The following is a 22,058-nucleotide window of genomic DNA, read 5'->3' as shown; positions in this document are numbered from 1 at the left end:
GGAGACAGGACAGTCTTTGCACTGCAAAATGTTGCCAAAATAAAGTATTGCCAGGCACTTGCTCAAAGATGATGGTGTTGAGAGTCAATGGTACCCTGTGGAAAGCTTCACACCAGCAATCACTAGTTGAAGGTCAAGTCCTGGCATCAAGACTTACGACTTTGGCCAAGTCACATTATCTTTCTGGTCATCCATTTCTATTTTAAAACAACAACAAAAAAAACCCCTCTCCTTTATTTAGCATTCACTACTAAGATATTCTCTAAGGAGATTACTAAATCAAATTCTATGAATATGTTTTTCTTGGCAAACTTTGCTGGATCCCACTTCTTCTTAAAGTGATGCCTTTTTTTTTTTTTAACTCTGTCTTCAACCAATTTCAGCAGCCACCAGCTGAGGTGAGCCTGCTATGAATACTACCAAGAATGGATTTCAACTGTTACTTTCCACCAATCTCTGATGTCTACATTTCTAGTCTAATTTTTTTCAAGTGGATTTTATCCAGTTCATCCTACTGCCTCCCAAAGTCTGCCCTCTAATACTTCAGTTACAATTGCTATGTACTCTATACAGAGAAATTTCTCAATAAATGTTTGCTGACTAACTTTAAGGAAATTCATGAACTACAGAGAACTATGTTGGCATAACTGATTTTTAAAAAGATACATAAGCAATCTGATTTCTAAAGAAAAGCTAAATAAATTAAGACTAGAAATTTAAATCAATCTTTTTCTTTGTCAAATTTAAATAACACAAAATTATTAAATTTTAAAGCTGGGACTTTATATAACTGAAACATTACATATAGGAGTGAAGGCCACTTGAAGGTGCTATAAAATTGTCAAAAATAGCACAGAATTTGGGGAAGCTCTAGTGGGTCAGCTAACGCATATATATGGAATCTTAAAAAAAAAAGGTACTGATGAACCTAGTTGCAGGGCAGGAAGAAAGATGTAGACAGAGAATGGACCTGAAGACACAGGGTGGGAGGGGGAAGCTGGGGCGAAGTGAGAGAAGCATCGACATATATACACTACTGAATGCAAAGTAATTAGCTAGTGGGAAGCAGCAGCATAGCACAGGGAGATCAGCTTGATGCTTTGTGACCACCTAGAGGGGTGGGATAGGGAGGGTGGGAGGGAGGCTCAAGAGGGAGGGGATATGGAGACATATGTATGCATGTGGCTGATTCACTTTGGTGTACAACAGAAAGTAACACAGTATTTATACTGTGAAGCAATTATACTCCAATAAAGATCTATCAAAAAAAAAGTCACGGTAAAGAACAATACAGCTTTGTAAATCCTCCATCTGCTATGATGTATAATATGGGGAAGGGAGAAGAGCTGCTGACGGAAACTGACAAATCACATTATTAATATCGCCCATTCCAACTATAATATTAAAACAATCTACACCTTCACTTATAAGTAAGAACGGATTAAAAAAAAAATCAGGTACATAATCAATACATCAAAGGCATGTTTGAGCTGATGCCATAAGAAAAACTATGTGGCCAGTTAGAAAGATACTGCAATTGCAGAAGTCACAGGAGGCCCCAGTTCCTGGCCCTGTACTCCCGTGAAATCATGTAGTCCCTATAATTAAATCCCTTTTTACTTGAGATACTTGATGTGGATCTCTTCCTCACAACGCACTGATAAAAGTAACCACTCAGCTAAAAAAAATCAAAACTGGAAATCATCTATTAAAAGAAACAATAAAAAAGACACATTTTAAAAACCTATAAAATTAGCCAAAGCTTGGGAGACCATCTCCCTAAATGCTTCCATTTTATACAAGATTTAAAATAAATTGAGTAGTCAATTCGAGAAGCAAAAAAGTAACAACAGGGCTTCCCTGGTGGCGCAGTGGTTGCGAGTCCACCTGCTGATGCAGGGGACACGGGTTCGTGCCCCGTTCCGGGAGGATCCCACATGCCGCGGAGCGGCTGGGCCCGTGAGCCATGGCCGCTGAGCCTGCGCGTCCGGAGCCTGTGCTCCACAACAGGAGAGGCCACAACAGTGAGAGGCCCGCATACTGCAAAACAAAACAAAACAAAAAAAAACTGCCTATGAAAAAAGTAACAACAAACACACACCCTCAAAAAGAGTGAAGAATTAAAGGATATAAGCAAGAAAACGTGACTTAGAAAGCAAAATGCAAGAAGCCTGTAAAGTCAGGCCAAAAAAGGGAAAGAAAATGAATATGGTCCTGAGAATGAGAAAAGAAACATAAAGACCACAAATACTAAGCAAATTTCTTTAAACAAAGAGAACAGCACATGCTGTTATATTCTAATAACTTAAAGATATAGACGTAAGTTATTTCCTAGAAAAATATAAATTACTCAATCTGATTCAAGAAGTAGTATATTATCTTTGTCCCCCTCTCCACTTCCAAAAGTATCTGTCCAGACAAGATAGCTTAGTAAATAAATTCTACTAACTCTTCAAGGAAAAGATGGAATTCTGTTCCTTAAACTGTTCAAAAGCATAAGAGTCAGAAAATCAAATACAAGATAGAAGACAAACATGGAAAAAATGGTTGAACACAAAACACAAGTTTTTAAAATATGCAAATTATTGTTTTTTCAAACTTCAGCAGAATCCACTCATCCAACCATAAGTTTAGGCAAAAGCCTGACAAAACACCTAGTATACCACCTATTCTTTCTCATTTCCCAAGATAGATGATAATGAGTCTTTTTGTAACACATCAATGTTTCCTATGAGTACAGACACAAAAGCTCTCAAAGTACCCAAATAAAGTTTAATCTACGAAAATAAAAATGGTTTGACATAAATTTAGTAAATTACTTGGTTAAGATGATTTCGGTCCTTATATTCACATACTGAAATACTTAAGAATAAAACTTATATAAAATATATGGAATTTCCTCTAAAATCATTTGTGGGGAGTAAGTGAGGACATACATGAAAAAAGACCAGAGGTGATAACTGCTGGGTATTGGGTACACGGGGAATTCTCTACCTTTGTAAGTTAGAATGTTTCCATAGTAAAAAGTTTGCTTGAATGGGAAACTGGTTGTGGGGTATATGGCACTGTACTATCTTCCCAACTTTACTATTAATCTGAAAGTATTTTAGATTTAATTAAACAAAATTTGTCAGTTTGTTTAAAACTAGGATAAAAAGATTGTGGTCTAAATACCATTTCCCACAAAAAGAACCCAGGCTCCTTGAGAAACTGGCAAGTCTGGGGTAGAAAAGGCACAAGATAAGCCTACAACATCCTATCCAGAAAGCAAAGAAATTATCAAAGACTACTGGAATCTTGTCAGAAGGACATAGAAAACAACCCAGTAGCCCAAGACAAGCCAATTTGAGCAGCAAAAAGACTAATAACTGCATCAGAGTCAAACACATCAAATATATTAAATATCATTTGCACATGATACTTAAAAAACAACTCACTGATCTCCTTTAGCAAACACTGGGAATATTTAGTATTAGTATTCTGAAAATTGATAAAGAATGAAAACAATACAAAAAGATTTACTGGTTCACAAAAAAGCCATATGATTATGTGGATAAATGCTAGAAAAGCATTTGATAATATCCATTCCTGACAAAGCCTCTCAATGAACAGGAATAGAAAGAAACTCTTAATATGATAAAGGATACCTATCAGAAATCAATAACAAATATACTTAAAGATGAAACACTGGATCATAAAGACCTATGAAATACACATTATATTTTGTCATTTAAAAGAATTCCAAAGAACCTAGACAGTAAAAATCTTAAAAGTAACATTAATAATTTACAAATGATAGAACTTTTTATATTGGAAATAAAAGAAAATCCACTGAAAAATCAGACCCAATAGTAATCAGTCAACAAAACTTTTTGAATTTTCTGTACATCAAATAGGTTTTCAAATGACTTATCAGGGAAAACAGTATTTTTTAAAATGAATCTAGGTAACATAAGGATATGAAATGCCAAGGTATAAATTTAAAAATTTTTCAAGACCTACATTAAAAAAAACTGATAGTACATTTTTTAAAAAACCTTGAATAAATTAAGGAATATATTATGTTACTAGGCAAAAGTAGTAAATGCTGAAAAGATGTCAATTCTCCCCAACTTAAGTTATAAATATAATAAAATTCCAGTGAATTCTGACAGATCAAACTTACAACAAAGAATTAAATAAAATACATAATATGACATGTGGTGATGAACACAATGGACAAAAATAAACATGGAAAAAGAAATGAAGTGAAGAGGTAGAGGATATGCAATTTTAAAGAAAGTAGAGCTCCCTGAGAAGGTAACTGAGTAAGTAACTGAAAAAGTAATAAAGCATCCAATGGATATCAGAGGAAAAGCATTCCAAGGCACAGGACACAGCAGGTGCAAAAATCCTGAAGAGGAAAGCATACCTAACACATTGAAGGGAAAGTAAAAGCCCATCACTGTTGAACCAGAGTAATCTAAAGGAATGAGTATTCAGATAGCAGAATGATGAGCAAAGAAAATGACAAACCTGGGGAAGGAGATAATTAACTGGATAAAATTATAATATCAAATTTGTGAGGCTAAGAAAAGATAGAACAAAAGTGCTGGGCAAAATGGCATGCATGAAGAGTGGTAAGCAGTTTAAAGTGTTCTACAGGCAAGGAAGGAAAAGAAAGTAATTTTAGATTTACATACATATATTAAAGTTTCAAGAGAAAATTCAAGAAAACTTCAAGAGTCTGTGAGAAAGCAAAAAAAAAAGTACTAATTTCACAACTAGTAAAATGGGGAAAACATGAAAAAGGGGGAAGGAAAATGAACAACCCAAAAGACAGCAAGAAAACAGATAGGGAGACAAAACCCAGCAAAAGCAAGATGCTCAAAATGAAGGGGTAGAAATAAATGCAAATATGTCAATAATTCCAACAAAAAAAATGAAATAAACTTCCCAATTAAAATAGCAAGATTAGGGGATATCATTACAGAAACCACAGCATCAAAAAGATAATATGGGAATAGTAAGAACAACTCTCCACACATGAATTTGGCAACTTGGTTGAAATGGATCGATTCCTTGAAAAACACAAACCACCAAAACTTACTCAATATGAAACTGATAATTTGAATACCCACCTCTAGCTATTCAGGAAATTTAATTCTTAATTTTAAAACTCCAAACAAAAAGAAATTACCACACACCCAGATCATTTTATTGGAGAATTCTACCCAACATTTAAATAAGAATTAACACCAATTCTACATAATTTCTTCTGGAAAACAGAATATGAGAGAAGACTTCCAAATTCATTTTATGACGCTAGTATTATCCTGATACCAAAACCAAACAAAGGCAGTTCAAAAAATAAAACTACAAACCAACGTCCTTCACGAATACAGATGCTAAAATATTTAAAGTATTAGCAAATAGAATTCAGCAATACATAAAAAGAATTAACACCAAGACCAAACAAAGCATCTATTCCAGGGATACAAGGTTGGGTCAATGTTTGAAATCAATGAAGTACACTATATTAACAACTAAAAAAGAAAATCACATGATTATATATACATAATCTTTTATATATACAGCAATGACGAAAAAAGCATTTGACAAATTCAATGTCCACTCATGATAAAAATTCTCAGAAAAATAGGAATAGAAGAGAACCTCCTGAACTTGACAGAAAGCACCTACAAAAAAATCTAGAGTTAACATACTTAATGGTGAAAGAATGAATACTTCCCCCTAAGATTGGGAATGAGGCAAGGATGTGTTGGAAGTTCTAGCTAGTGGAATAAGACAACAAAAAGAAAAGACATAGGGGTTGAAAAGAAAAAAATAAAACCGCCTGTATTTGCAGATCCCAAGGAATCTGCAAAACAACTACTAGAACGAATAACTGAGTTCAGCAAGGTGGCAGGATACAAAACCAACACACAAGTACCAATCACAACTCTATATACTAAAAAGAACATGTGAAAACAAGTTAAAAACACAATACTATTTATAATCACTCCTAGGAAAATGAAAATACATATGTTTAAAAATATAACAAAACATATACAGGACTTGTTTGCTGAAAACTACAAACACAAATGAAAGAAGCCTATAAAGATCTAAATAAATGGATTCTTTGTGGATTGGAAGACTCAACAAAGTAACAATATCAATTTTCCCTACATTGATACACAGATTTAACACAATTCCTACCCAAATCTCACCAAGACTTTTTATGGATATAGATGAGATTATTCTAAAATTTACATGGAAAGGTAAAGGAACTAGAAGAGCTAAAACAATTTTGAAAAAGCATAGAGAGAGAGGAATCTGTCTATCCTATTTCACAACTTAGCTCAGTAATTAAGACTGTATGTAGTATTAGTAGAGGGATAGACATAAAGGTCAGTGGAACACAACAGAGAACCCAGAAATAGACCTACACAAATACACCCAAATAGTTTTTGGTGAAGGTGCAAAAGTAACTTAATGAGGGAAAGACAGCCTTTCAACAAATGGTACTGGAGCAACTGCACATCCATAGACCAAAAAACGAATTTCCACCTAAGTCTCACATTTTATATAAAAAATAACTCCATGGGGCTTCCCTGGTGGCGCAGTGGTTGAGAGTCCGCCTGCTGATGTAGGGGACACGGGTTCATGCCCCGGTCTGGGAAGATCCCACATGCCGCGGAGCGGCTGGGCCCGTGAGCCATGGCCACTGAGCCTGCGCGTCTGGAGCCTGTGCTCCGCAACGGGAGAGGCCACAACAGTGAGAGGCCCGCGTACCACAAAAAAAAAAAAAAAAATCCAAATGGATCACATGCTTAAATGTTAGAATAAAGCTGTAAAACTTAGGGGGAAAAATACAGAAGAAAATATTCAAGATCTAGGGCTAAGCATAGAGTTTGTATACTTGACACTCAGAGCAAGATTCACAAAAGGCATAACAATAATATACTGAACTTCACCAAAATTAAAAACTTGTGCCCTTGCAAGACCCTCCTAAAAGGATGAAAAGACAATCCAACAAAGGACTAGTATCTAGAATATATCTAGGACTCTCAAAACTCAACAGGAAAAAAACAATCCAATCAGAAAAAAGACATGAAGCGACATTTCATCAATGGGGATACACAGATGAAAAATAAGCAAATGAAAATATGTTCAGTATCATTAGCCATTAGGGGAGTGCAAATTAAAACCTTACTAAGATATCACTAGGTACATACCAGAATGGCTAAAATCAAAAACAGTGGTAACACCAAATGCTGGCAAGGATGCAGAAAAACTGGATCACTCCATACATTGCTGGTAGGGATGTAAAATGGTACAGCCACTCTGGAAAACAGTTTGGCAAGTGCTTAAAAAACTATATGCACAATAATCATACAACCCAGCAACTGCACTCCTGGCATTTATCCCAGAGAAATGAAAACTTATGTCAAAAAAAAAAAACCCCTATGCACAAATCTTCATAGCACTTTTATTCATAATAGCCAAAAACTGTAAACAACTCAGATGTCTTTCAACAGGTATATGGTTAAACAAATCCATACCATGGACTACTACTCGCAGTAAAAAAGGATGACCTACCAATACATTTAACAACATGGATGAATTTCTAGAGAATTATGCTGAGTGAAAAAAACTGAACCCAAAAGGTGACAAACTGTATGAGCCCATTTATATAACATTCTTAAAATGACAAAATCATAGAAATGAAGAACAAATGAGTGGGTCCCAGAGATTAAGGGGATGGAAAGGAAATGGGTGTGGCTATAAAAATAATAATATGAGGGATCCTTGTGGTGATGGAAATAGTCTGTATATTGTGTCAGTATCAATACCCTGGTTGTGATATTGTACTACAGTTTTGCAAGACATTACCAATGGGGGAAACTGGGTAAAGAGTACACAGATGTCTCTGTATTACTTCTTAAAACTGTCAGTGAATTGACAATTATTTTAATAAAAAGTTTAATTTAAAATTACAAAGACCAACACTATTATAGCAGATTAATTTTTTAATTCAATAGCATGACATTCACAATAGATTAAAATAACACAGAAATGTAGGGGAAGGGGGAATTTTAAAAATCAGGCAAAACTAGCTGACCAAAAATAATAATAATAATAATAGGTATGTTAATATCAAACAGTAGTATGTAATACAAAAAGCATTACTAGACATAAGGAGTCACTACACAGAGTAAAAGTTTCAATTCAACAGCAATATATGATAAATTTTCATGTACTAATAACAATTTTAAAATGTATTTTAAAAATTGAAAGAAACTACAAGGAAACAAAAAATAATTCTAGTAAAAGACTAACATACACCTGCTCTCTAAAAAAACAAAGATATAAGATTTGAACAACAGAATTAACAAGCCTAACTACTGGACATATATAAAACTTTGCACCAACAAATAGAAAATACACATTCTCTTCAAATACAAAAAACTGACCACAGTCACAACAGATTTCAAAGGACTGTATCATACAGATCATGCTGCCTAACCACAACACAATTACAAATCAATAACCAAATTAGCTAAAGGATCACCCATATGTTTGGAAACAAAACTTTTAAGTAACTCATAAATTAAAGAATTCACCCCTTGTGTGATGCAGGGAAAGCAAATACATAGAAATTCATGATCATTTAAGCCTGTCAAAGTGTTAAAAGTTAATAAGCAAGGTGTCCAACTTAAGAAATTAAAAAAGGAATAGAAATAAACCCAAAGTAAGTATAAAAGAAAGAAAGCAGAAATTAAGTAGGGGGAGGATACATTAAAGAGCATAAAAAGGACAAAAATTTGATTCTTTGAAAAGCTTTTTAAAATTGGCACTTTTAGCTTTTAAAACTCATCAAGAAAAGGGGAGCATTTAAAAAAAAAGATAAGGACAGTAACTACAAAATAAGAGACTAACGATTTAATGCCATAAATTCAAGAACGTGAATGAAATGGAGAATTTTCTATAAAAGTATAACCTACCAAAACCAGTTTGAAAATTGAAAATATGAGCAATCATATAACCAAAGCAATTGAATCAGTGATTAAGATGTGTCCCACAAAGAAAACAGTAACAATTCTACAAGGGAGTTCTACCAAACACTCAAGAAACAAATTATTCTAATCTTACATAAACTCTTCCAGAAGAAAGAGAAAAAGTATATATATCTTTTAAATTATAGGTCAATATTACTCATTATTAGAAACAAAAATCCTACATTAACTATATTCAAACTGAGTCCAATAATGGAAAAAAGGGACAGACCAGGGCTGACTTTATACTTGGAACACAAGGTTGGTTTAAATATTAGAAAATCAATCAATGTATTTCATCATGTTAACAGGTCACAGAAGAAAAACATATGATCCTTTCAAAAGATGCAGAAAAAGCTTTTGATAAACTTCAACATCCATTCTTTTTCTTTTTAATTAAAAAGCTAATAATAGAAAGGAACACCCTTAACCTGAAAAGATTATCTACAATAAACCTACAGCAAGCAGCATACTTAACTGTGAAACTCTGATAGCATTCCCTTTAAAATCAGGAACAAGATCAGGATGCCCCCATCACCGCTTCTATTCAACATTGTACTGGAGATCCTAGCCAGCACATTAAGACAAGAAAAAGAAAGAAAAAAAAAGCATAAGAATTGGAAAGGAGGAAACAAAGAGGTCATTATTCACAGATAGATCTGTCCACACAGAAAATCCTAAAGAATTCTATACACAATTTATCACAATTAGAAGGATAGCAAGGTTGTTATACGAAGTCAAATTGTACTTCTATACACCAGCAAGGTAGAAAATATAATTTTAAAAGACACCATTAATGATTTGATACAAAAATAAGGTACCTAGAAATAAATCTAACAAAATACTTGCAAAAGTTTATTTGAAGAAAATTATAAAACTTTATTGAAAGAGACTGTAAAAGACCTAGATAAATGGATACTACAATGTTCATGGTTAAGAAACTTAACAAAATGCTAGTAGTTCCCTTCAAACTGGTTTACAAATTCAATGCATTTCCCATCAAAATCCCAACAGGTTGCATGTGTGTATCTATATAACTTTAAAATTTTATGGAGGAGCAAACCAGCAAGAAATTCCTTGAAGAAGTACAAGGCAGGAGGACCTGGCCTACTTCTGTGTCCCTCAATGACTGACTAGACGGTTTCACACCAACCCTCCCTATGAAAACTTTAAAAACTGAACATAATATAAAAAACATCTGTTTGAAGACAAGAAGCACTACAAAAGGCAGCAAGAACCTGGGAGGCCAAGACCGTGGAAAGAAGGGAAGCCTAGAAAATGGAGTCTAATATTTGATGCCTCTTTTCCCCTGGAGATAACTGCCAATGGAAAAAGGGCAATTGATAAGTTAAGAAATCCAGCAGAACTTTGAATAGACTTATAGGGCTGGGAAAACCAGAAGATATTTGCAAAATATAACCTGCAAGTCCTGGTATCTGGGATATATAATAAACTCCTACAAATCAGTATGAAAAAGACCAAATATAAAAATGGACAAAAGACTTGGCAAACCACCTCACAAAAGACATCCAAATGGCCAGTAAGTATATTAAAAGGGGCTTAACATCATTTCTCATTAGGGGAATTCAAATTAAGACCACTAAACATCCACCAAAATGTCTAAAATTAAAAGGGTGGACGAGAAAGGACAAGGAAAAACTAGAACTCTATTATTTTGCTATTGGAAGGGAATGAACAAAAAACTACAATTACATACAACAATAAGGATGAATCTCGCAAACAAAATTGAGAGGAAGAGGTGAGACACAAAAAATATACACGTAATATAGTTCCGTTTATATAAGGTTCAAAAAATAGGCAAAACTAGTCTAAGATGTTAAAGTCTGGCCAGTAGGTATCTTTAAGAAGGAAGAGGTTAGTCACTGGGAGAGGACTCAAGGGAACTCTCTAGGGTGCCAGTAATGTTCTATTTCCTGACCTGCATATGGTTATATTGAGAAAATTCATTTAGCTGTACTCTCATGATCTGTGTACTTTCTTTCTATACATATGTATGCCCTAGAGCAATAGAAGTTTGTTTTTACAGAAGCTGTACAAAGTTACAGTAATTAAAACAATGTGATGGTGCGGTTACACTAAGAGACTAGAGTCCAGAAAGTATAGATAGATCCAATTGTATAACAAAATCAGTAAGAAATAAATTTTTTTTTAAAAAAACCTAGTACAAACATGGGCAAAAGAAATGAATAGAATCCCAGAAGAGGTAAGAACAGGTTAATCAGCACAGTAAAAGATGCTCAAACTCATTAGTAAAAGGAAAAAATTGAAAACTAAAAGGTGATACTTCATACTCACTGGCAAAAACTTTTAAAGCCTGATAAAAGTAAGTACTAGCAAGAAAGCTAAGGAAACCTCTGTATTCCTGGAGGGAGCAAGTACTGATACAATCCTCTTTGGAAAATAATCTGGCATTATCCAGTACTGTTGAAGATGTGAATATCCTTAAGTCCCAGCAATGCAATGCTACTCCTAGAGTTTCTACAGTGAAACATACTGTATTAAATATTCACATTAAATGAGATCAATAAAGACTACAAATAACACCATATCAATGCAGATTACGTTTGTTCACAAAGTTTTATTTTGCATTTCAGAGCCTTTTGGATTTCAGAAGTGTAGATAAGGAAAAAAAGGAAACTACACAAATTTCCAATGAGAATGGATAAATTGGTATTTATACAATGGAAACTCAAAAACAATGATAAACCAAAACACCCCAAATACATACAGCTTTTATTCAATTTGTATAAAATTTAAAAACACACAAAAACAAAAAATTTGTATATATAAAATGTGTGATTTATATATATATAATTTTATATATCTATGTAATGTGGATGTGATCAGGGAAGGGCACCCTGCTGACCTAATGAACTATTTCTTAACTTGGGTGGTGAGCACATGCATGTTTATTTACCTACATCTTACCTGTTATAAACAACCTTTTGTACCTATTAAGTAATTTAAATATTTAAAATTTTTAAATTAGCAATGATATACCCAAATACATAAACCACTATTAACCATTACCAATTCTGAGAAATGACTCAAGAGAACTTTTTTTTTTTTCAAAAGAACTTTTTGAAGGAATTAGTATCCTAAGAGAGTTCAAGGACAGGTTGCTATTTTAAAAAAAAAAGGAAGGGAAGAAATAAAGAAAAAGAGGATAAAACTCTTATAAATCAAAAATATAATTACTAAAATAAATTCTATGGAAGAGTTCTAAGTCAAGGAAACCTTCCAGAATGTAAACAAATAAAATGTAAATCTTGGAAATCCGATATTCACCTGTCAAGAGTCTCAGAGAAAATAGAAAAAAATTAACAAAAAAATAGAAGATAATTCCCCAGACCTGAAGAGCCTTACATCCGAAAAGGTTCCACCAGAAGGAATGAAAAAGGCCCACAACTAGACACATTTCACAACACCAAAGATAAGATCACCATAAAGACTGTAAACAAGGTTACCACAAAAGATAACGATCAGATTTGCAATGGATCTCTATCAGCAATATTGAGTGTTTTAAATTCCCAAAGCAAAGCTTTCAACATTCAAAAGGAAAAACTGTATTGCCAATTTATAATTCTGTATCTATAAACTTTCAATCAGGAACAAATGCAAGCCATTTTCAAACACTCAAGAAATTAGAAAGTCTATCACCAGCATATCCTTTCTAATACAACTACTCAAGAGGGGGTAGGGGGAGGAAAGGACTGGGAGTTTGGGATTAGCAGATACCAACTAGTATATATAGGATGGATAAACAAGGTCCTACTGCATAACTCAGGGAACTATACTCAATATCCTGTGACAAACCAGAATGGAAAAGAACATGAAAAAGAATATATACGTGTAACTGAGTCACTTTGCTGTATAGCAGAAGTTAACACAACCTTGTAAATCAACCATACTTCAATAAAATTTAAAAAAAAAAAAAACTACTCAAGATTACATTCCAGTAAAATCAAAAAGAAGTCTAAAAAAGAGAAAGACATGAGATCCAAATAACACACCTAACCCAGGAGTGCAATGTAATCTCAGGATGACAGATGTATAGCAAGATCCAGAAAGCAAGCTGCCCAAATTACAAAAAAAGGTTGAGAGCTCCAGAAAGCCCATCTTCAAGAAAAGTTCAATGGCTACAAGATGAAAACACATTGTACTGGGTTGCCAAAAGCTGCCTTCAGGTTTTAAGTAAAAATAAAAGACACATTTTTCATTTTCACCAGCACTTTATTATTTTTTTAATTAATTTATTTATTTATTTATTTTTGCCTGCATTGGGTCTTCGTTGCCACACGCGGGCTTCCTCCAGTTGTGGCGGGGGCGGGGGGGGGGCTACTCTTAGTTGCAGTGCGTGGGCTCTAGGCACGCGGGCTTCAGTAGATGTGGCACCAGGGCTCAGCAGTTGTGGCTCACAGGCTCTAGAGCTCAGGCTCAGCAGTTGTGGCGCACGGGGCTTAGCTGCTCTGTGGCATGTGGGATCATCCCAGACCAGAGCTCGAACCCATGTCCCCTGCCTTGGCAGGCGGATTCTTAACCACTGTGTAACCAGGGAAGTCTCACCAAGCACTTTATTAAACAACGTATTCACCCTTTTGTTCCACTACCTTCTGCCATTCTTCAGGCAACTTCATAATTCCATCTTCCCAAAACTTTTTATCTTTTTAAGCAAAGAACTGTTCCAGATGCCTTTTACAGTCTTCCAGGGAATTGAAATTTTTTCCGTTAAGAGAATTTTGTAAAGACCTAAATAAATGGAAATCCGAAGGTGCAATGTCTGGTGAATACGGCGGATGAATCAGAACTTCCCAGCCATGCTGTAACAGTTTTTTTGCCTGGTCATCAAAGAAACACGCGGTCTTGTGTTATCCTGATGGAAGATTATGTGTTTTCTGTGGACTGATTCTGGATGCTTTTGGTGTAGTGCTGCTTTCAGTTGGTCTAACTGGGAGCAGTACTTGTTGGAATTAATAATTTGGTTTTCCAGAAGGAGCTCATAATAGAGGACTCCCTTCCAATCTCACCATATACACATCACCTTCTCTGGATGAAGACCGGCCTTCGGTGTGGTTGGTGGTGGTTCATCTCCCTTGCCCCACAATCTCTTCCATTCCACATTATTGTACAGTATCCACTTTTCATCGCCCGTCACAATTTGTTTTAAAAACGGAACGTTTTCATTACGTTTAAGTGGAGAACTGCATGCAGAAATACGGTCAAGAAGGTTTTTGTCGCTTAACTTATGTGGAACACAAACATCCAAGTGATTAACATAAGCTGGTGCAAATGATTTTCAGTGCTTGATTTGGATATTTTAAGTATGTTGGTTATCTCTCGCGTGGTATAATATTGACTGTTCTCTATTAATGTCCCGATTTGATCTCTATCAACTTCAACTGGTCTACCCGACCGTGAAGCATTGTCCAGTGAGAAATCTCCAGCATGAAACTTCGCAAACCACTTTTGACATGTTCAATCAGTCACAGCACCTCCTACGTACACTGCACAAATCTTTTGTTTCAGTTGCGTTTTTACCTTTCTTGAAATAATAAAGCATAATATGGCGAAAATGTTGCTTTTTTTCTTCCATCTTCAATATTAAAATGGCTACACAAAAATTCACCAATTTTGATAAGTCTTTTTTTAAATGCACGCTGATAAGACAGCTGTCATATACAAGCTAACAAAATTGTTTCGAATGAAGTTAAAGATAACTAAGTGCTACCAGAACTCTCCATCTTATGGAAAAAAAGGAAAGAACCTTTTGGTGAACCCAATAATATTAAAGTTTAAAAGTGATTTCCATGAGCTCTCCACAATCATGCAGGGCTTTATTATACTTCTCCTTTAAGGAGCCGAGGTTTAACAACACAGAAGTTCCTCAACAGCTCCACACTACTTGGCTCTATAGTAACTAATACTTATATCAGCACACATATTACAAAGGCTGGTTATTAGTATTCAATCTCTAGAATATTCCTGTAGAAGCACAGAGAAGTTTAGAAGAGCTATAAACCACAATATAAATGCTATAAATCTTGACAACGTAGTATCAATAGAAAATTAAGGCTAGAATGGGGAAGAAAGGTGGAGGCTGGGAGAAGCAAAGGGAAAAAGATGGGTGTTAAATCCTCTTTAAGACTGGGAACTAAAGAGATAGTGTCTAAAACTGATAGGTCAAGAAAGAGAAATTTAACTGTTACAAAAAGATTAAAATAATCAACAGCAGAATTAGGAACAAAAATGTAACTGGTAGAAATCAAAGTGCTAGGGCAGGTGGAAAATGAAATGACCTAAATTTCTTATCTACTAGAGAGTCAAGCAACAGATACTGTTTATAGAGTTGAAAGAAAAATCAATATATAGAAAGACATGCTTTATTTTTGAGTTTTGGAATTAACCTAAAAAAAAAAAAAAGAAAAACTAAGGGAAAAAGTCCCCACTAAAGGCAGTTATATAAAGATTTAAGAAAGAACTTTTACTTTTCTTTCTGGATTTTTCTGCATTTTCATTCAAAGAAAAAAAGAATGAAAGAAAGAAAAAGATGAAGAAAAGAATCAGAAATTTTAAATATATTATTAAAGCCATTCCCAGATTGGGGGAAAAAGGTCAAATAATTTATCTAAGGTCATACAGTTGAAAGCCATGCATCTCCAATGCTAATATCAAAAAAAACCCAAAGAACAAACAAAAAAACATACCTTCTGTGGCATAATCTAGATCTGCTTTTTTACTGACTTGTATGAATAACCAAATGGAGAACTCCGAATGTCTATGTTAAGTTTATATTGTTCTCTGCAAAGTCACCAAAAAAAAATCTTATTCGTTTCACACCATTTTTTCCAAAAAGTCTAGGGAAATGACCATGTTACTAGTGGGTTCAAAATGAAGTCAGAGGATAGTTTGGACTATGATACCAATTGATTCCACATCACTTTTACTTCAACTTCAATTCAACTGTGAATTTCTTAAATTCAGATTCCTGAATAAAAACAGACTAGCTGTCAAGACAACTCAATGGGGAAAGAACTGTCTTTTCAACAAATAGTTCTGTGAAAACTGGATATCCACATGCAAAGGAAGCTGTATCTCTACTTCACACCATAAACAAAAATTACCTCAAAATGGATAAACAATCTAAATATAAAAGTTAAAACTATAAATATAAGCTCTTAGATGAAAACACAAATCTCTGACACTGGATAAGGCGATGGTTTCTTAGATTTGACATCAAAGGCATAAGCAACAAAAGAAAAAACAGATAAAATTTAAAACATTTGTGCTTCAAAGTACACGATCAAAAAAGTGAAAAGATAGTCCATAAAAAGGAAGAAAATATTTGAAACCATATATCTAAGAACTTGTAACTGGAATATATAAAGAACATAAACAGTAATAAAAAAGCAAACAACCCAATTAAAAAAATGGGCAAAAGGTCTGAATAGATATTTCTCCAAAGAAGATATACAAATGGCCAATAAGCACATGAAAAGATGCCCAACATCGTTAGTCATCAGGAAAATGCACACCAAAACCGCAGTGAGATACCACTTCACACCCACGTGGACAAGGATGTGGAGAAAGCAGAACCCTTATACACTACTGGTGGGAATGAAAAATGGTGTAGCAGTTGGAAAAGAGTTGGGCAGTTCCTCAAAGACTTAAACAGAGTTAGCACATGACCCAGCAATTCCACTCCTAGTTATATATCCAAGACAATCGAAAACATATGTCCACACAATACTTATACACTTGTAGATAAATGTTCACACCAGTCAAAAAGTGGAAATCACCCAAATGTACATAAATTCATAAATGGATAAACAAAATGTGGTATATTCCATACAATGGAATATTATTCGGCCATAAAAAAGAATGAAGTACTGATACATCTACAAGAATGAACCTGAAAAGATTATGTTAAATGAGAGAAACCAGACACAAAAGGCCACATGTAAGATTTTATTTCTATGAAATGTCCAGAATAGGCAAATCCATAGAGACAAAGTGGCAGATGCTGAGAGCTGGGGGAAAGAGGGCATAGGGAGTGACTGCTAATGAGCACGGGTTTCTTTTGGGGTGATGAAAATGTTCTGAAATTCAATAGTGGTGATGGTTGTATAACTCTGTGAATAGACCAAAACCACTGAATTGCACACTTTAAAAAGCTGAATTTTATGGTATGAGAATTATATCTCAAAAAAAAAAATTTTTTAATAGACTAGCTAAGATCCAATCCAGAAAAACAAAGGCAAAAATGCTGAGAAAAGAGAAACATTTGGAGAATTTGTTAGAAAAATGCCACCTTTATCAGAAAAGATATTCACGTTTACCAGAGGGAGGGTGCAGACCTAAGGAGCAAACAAACACAAAAATGTCTACCACAGCTAAGAATATCTTGGTTTACTGACTATACAAAATTATCTATTTCATTTTAAATTAAATATTTGGTTTTGAATGTGCTTTCATAGACATGATTTTAAATGATGTCCTCCTGGAAATTTAGTTGTATCCACTAGTAACAGCTTTGAATTACATGGTGAATTCTGTTAACATCTATCATATGTATTAGTCTATTTCTTTGCCCAATAGTTGGCAGCTTGGAGGGATGAGGACCTCTAACCTCAACACTCCCCTTCCCCATTAACTTCCCATTCTCCCTGTGTGTCCCAACAGCACCCGAAGGTACCAGGATGGCAAGTAAGGAACCAAACCCTCAAGCCTTCTGGGCAGAAAATCTTCTGTTTTAGAATTATTTAACCCTCTTATTAGATCTTCCGTGTCTGGCTTACCAGTATCTATTAAGAAAGTTACTATCACTGGCTCTTCCACTAGATTCCTGCACACACATTGACTCTCATTCTCTGACACGCACAGAGATAATAAACTCTCAACGCACAAGAGAAATAGGGTGAGGAGTACAGGAGAGAGAGCCTTAAAAAAAAAAGTTAGTACAGTAGATCCCCCCTCCACTCCCACACTGGAGAGAAGAAGGAAGAGTGGATTAACCAGGTTAAATTGTAGCAGGGACCTTTTTAAGGACTGCACCAGGAGGAGTATTGAAATTATGCAACTGGAGGAGTCAAGGGTAGAAAAGCTGCTCTGGTTGAAGAAGAGGTGAGGGACTTCAGACTCCAACTACTCTACCTCTCTTCCACCACTGTGCTTGGCACTGCTAGAGAATATTTTGGAGGAAGAAAGCAGGGCAACAGTGACAGAGGCCTAGGCCACCAGATTGCATGAGCTTGTCCCAGGTTAATTCAATAATTAGTTAATTCACAAACTCCTAACAACATAAATGTTTTCAACAAGCCACCACTGAACTGAGTAATTTCTTCTCTAGCACCTTGAAAGCTTCTAATACCTGACGCACTATTATAATCATCTTTGACTATACAGCCCACAATTGCCCTGCACAGAGAACTTACCCCTTCCTTTCCCTCAACCCATCAGGATGATCTTGTGAGTCAGGTTTGTATGATGTGACTCTAACCTCCTGGCTATAGATAATCAGGACAGAAGTGGACCCTCACCGATCCTCTCTCCCAGAAGAAATGAACAGAGGTGTGCTGGTATTCTACTGGTCACTTGAACTGAAAGCAGCGAAGTGTAGGGATGCCATATTCTGCTGTGACTGGACAAGATCTCTGGTACTGGCCCACAGGGAAGTCTCAAAACACTGAAACTGTCAGGCAACTCCTCTGTCAGGAGTTGCCTCGTCAAATAACTCCCCTCCCCCGAGCAAAGCAAAGGCACAGGAGTCACTGAAGCACAGTGAAGATGACCTTTCCCAAAATTCCAGACCTCCAGTACAGGAGACGCCAGCGCTAGCCAGCAGTGACCTGCTCTGGTTATACGGGCTCCTGGGAAGTGGCCCTGAATGATAACGGACAAAGATAAAGGAAATCCTCTCAGCGGCATTATCAGCAGCCAAACCTGGCATTCAGGTCGGCTGGCCATTTCTTCTACGGCCGAGAAGTTAGCCAACAAACCAATGCCCGTGATTTTTCCTGGTCCTTCAAGTTACTTCAGAATATATTCTGTAGCAGAGACCATTTAGAAAACCCTCGATGTTTCTTCCCCTTTTCCTCCTTTCTAATTAGATTTTTCTTCAGTTGTCCAGTTTCCCCTACAATATTATATATCATATAAGCAGGGTATTGTTTATCATTCAATTTAGTTCATAAAGTGCAGGATGGTAGCCAGGAGCACCACGTGGACCCAAAGGAAACTGAACAGAGCAGTAGAGCTTAGACTCTAAGGAGCATTCACTCTAAAGCTAGACCTCCGAGGTTAAAAATCCCAGGTCTTCCAGTAATGAGCTGTGTGATCTAGGTCAGGTTATTCAACCTCTCTGTGCCTCAATTTTTCACAGAATTGTTGTGAGAACTAAATAAGTATGTATGTAAAGTGCTTAAACCAGGGCCGGGCATATAATAAGCACTTTCTTATAATGGATATCTGCCATCATCATCATCGTCACGATTTGCAATGGGGAGTGGGGAGAGCTACAGCACATCTTTAAGTGTAGAGGATGCTACTGAGCAGGTAAGGCCAAAACTGGGGTGGATAACTCTTTCAGCATTTGCACAGCCCATACCCTTCCCTCCTCTGAAAACTCTCCCCAGTTAAGTCTCCTAACGTGAACTATGGCAGAGGAGCCATCTTCCAGCAAGTGCAGGGAGAAGAAAAGACAGCTGATTTACAGAAGAAGATGATGAAGCTGACCCACAAAACAAAATGGGAGGGAAGAGAGAGGGGTATGGGATGGAGACAGAGGATGGAGGGAGTGGGGAGGGAAGGGGTAAGAAGGGGAGACAAAGAAAGAGAAAATCTTGGTTTCCAAACACTTTCCAGTTCCTGATTCCACTCCAACCTAAGCACTGACTGCCCTTTCTGCCCTATACCAATAAATAAATTCTTCACTTTTTATTAAGCTTTGACAAACGACAGAAAAGTCTAACACAAGCCCTGGAAAACTTCATCAACAACAAAAAAATCTTTGAAGAGATAAAGTTATATAATCCGTTACTACACAAAACCCAAGACAATACTGCAGATATAAATAACTACAAACTTCAGTATTCTCAACCCATCCTAAACCTAATGCATGAATTTACACAGGTGAGGCTCAGGCCTGGTTGTTTCGAAAGCTCTACAGGTGTTATAACCCCTACAGCTGAGGCTCTGACACTAACACCCTTACACTTATCAATATGAACACCCTTTACCTACTATCACGGTTCTCTGTGTAAACTAGCATAGGGCATAAAATGCATGAATATACTTTTCTCTTTACCGGGAATTAAATAATTTTTGAAACAGCAAGAGAGAAAATGGCAGGCATTATTCGAACTGAAGCAATTTACCTTTAGATCAGAACCATGAATACGTTCTTTTGCTGATGTTCACCAAACCAGCCAGGTAACCAGACAACATGCTTCCCCCGCATCCCATCCCTCTCCAAAAAACAATAATAAACACACAAACTGAATCTTTTACCAGATTTCTTTTCCTTCTTATTCGGAAACAGTAATGCTAACAACACATCCATGGTTGTGCAAAGTGATTGCAGTTAACTTAATTTCAAGCTCCTCTTCATCCCTTTTTTGAAAGACTTTTTTTTTAAAATCAGGGTTTCCGATCTTAAGTATCCCATTTATGCCGCCAGTAATTCAGCGATCCATAAAAAAATCTGGCTCGTTTATCACAATTATGTCTCAGTTGAGGGCTTTGAAGGTTATCACCCACGGGAAAAATATCTTTTCCGTCTAACCCCAACACAGCGCATTTCAAACCTCTCCTATACAAAGGTAAACAACAATAAAGTTGTGACCTTGTTCGAAAGGCTAGGGAGAAAAAATTTTCAAGTGCAAAACGAGTTCACAAACCTCATGACAACACGGACTTTGCGGAGTTCTTACCATGGCACTAAGAAAATAGCAAGGTTTAAGGCCGATCATTGAAGGCAGGGTTCCCAAAAGACCACGCTTCTCCCCAAGATGTTGAGGAAGCACTGGTGGGAGGAAGGGGCCTTTCTCGAGACAGATCTGACTAAGAGCTAGCATCACCCACAGAAGAGAGAGAATTCCTAAAAGCAACTTCACGTTTCAGAAGACAGCTTCCCACCAAGTGAGTAGCCCGTAGACTTAGGAATCGCCAGACACGTACACCCCTCGCGAAGGTGGAAAAGCAAATCCTTTTTCCCACCTCACCTCTTAAAATAAACGGGGAAGTTGGGTCCCCACGAGCCCCTCCCGAGAGCGGCCCCGGCGCCCCGCGCCAGGTGTGCGGACCCACCGACCGGCTCACCTGGTCCCCAGGCCCGCCACCACCGGGTAGCACGGGCTTCCTCCGCCGCCTCGCTCCCCTCCCCCGCCCGCCCGGGCGCCCGTTGGGACGCGGGCCGGGGCTCGGGGCTCCGCCAACCGGTCCCCGCGAAACAAGAAGGTGGCGGCCGGCGACGCTGCGGCTTCCCCGCCTCGCCTCCCCTCCCCTCCCCTCCCCCGCGGCCTCCGCTCTCCACTCCCACGCCCCCGCTTACCCTCAACTCCTCGAAATCCGCCATTTTATACCACCCGCGGGCGCCGCCGCCGCTGCCGCCACAGCACCCCCTCCCGCTGCCGCCAACGACACCGCCGCCACCACGGCCGCCGCCGCCGCCTCCAGCACCATCCTGCACTGGGAGCCACTAAAGACGCCGCGGCCGCCGCCGCCGCCGCCGCCGCTGCCTCCGGGCCCGTCACGTGACCGCCGCCGGAGCTCCGCCCCCGGCGAGCGCGGCCCCGCCCTCCAGGCGCCCCGCCCTCTCGGCCAGCCGCTTTCCGCCCGCGTCTTCCGCCAGCCCCCCAGGCCTGCGGCTCTGGCCTCGCCTGAGTCCCCGCCCCCTCCCGCTGCCTGCCCACCTCCCGCACGCCTTCCGGCGCTCGGCCTTGTCGCCGTGCAGCCCTCAGCCCGCGGGTGCCTCCTCTCCCCGGCGCGGAGGCCCAGCCCCAG

The 22,058-nt window shown here is 37.4% G+C and overlaps 1 protein-coding gene across 5 annotated transcripts in view; it reads right to left on the bottom strand.

Moving 5' to 3' along the window:
- PIAS2 (protein inhibitor of activated STAT 2) overlaps positions 1-21,806 on the bottom strand; it is a 98,797-nt gene extending 76,991 nt beyond the window's left edge. For 4 of the 5 annotated variants that reach the window (XM_029220845.1, XM_029220825.1, XM_029220833.1 and 1 more), the window contains exon 1: positions 21,607-21,793. In XM_029220845.1, coding sequence (XP_029076678.1) covers positions 21,607-21,630 — 24 coding nt within the window. In that variant the 5' untranslated portion in view covers positions 21,631-21,793. Of the gene's footprint in view, positions 1-21,606 lie in introns of all 5 variants that reach the window. The other variant, XM_029220839.1, reaches the window with a different exon arrangement.
- Between the last annotated feature and the right edge of the window lie 252 nt (positions 21,807-22,058).

This window comes from Monodon monoceros, unplaced genomic scaffold (assembly GCF_005190385.1).
Source record: "Monodon monoceros isolate NGI ecotype Baffin Bay Population unplaced genomic scaffold, NGI_Narwhal_1 Super_Scaffold_1, whole genome shotgun sequence".
In the NCBI taxonomy this organism is placed as follows: Eukaryota; Metazoa; Chordata; class Mammalia; order Artiodactyla; family Monodontidae; genus Monodon; species Monodon monoceros.
Note: the sequence above shows the minus strand (reverse complement) of the source record. Positions and strands in the feature narration are given on the sequence as shown.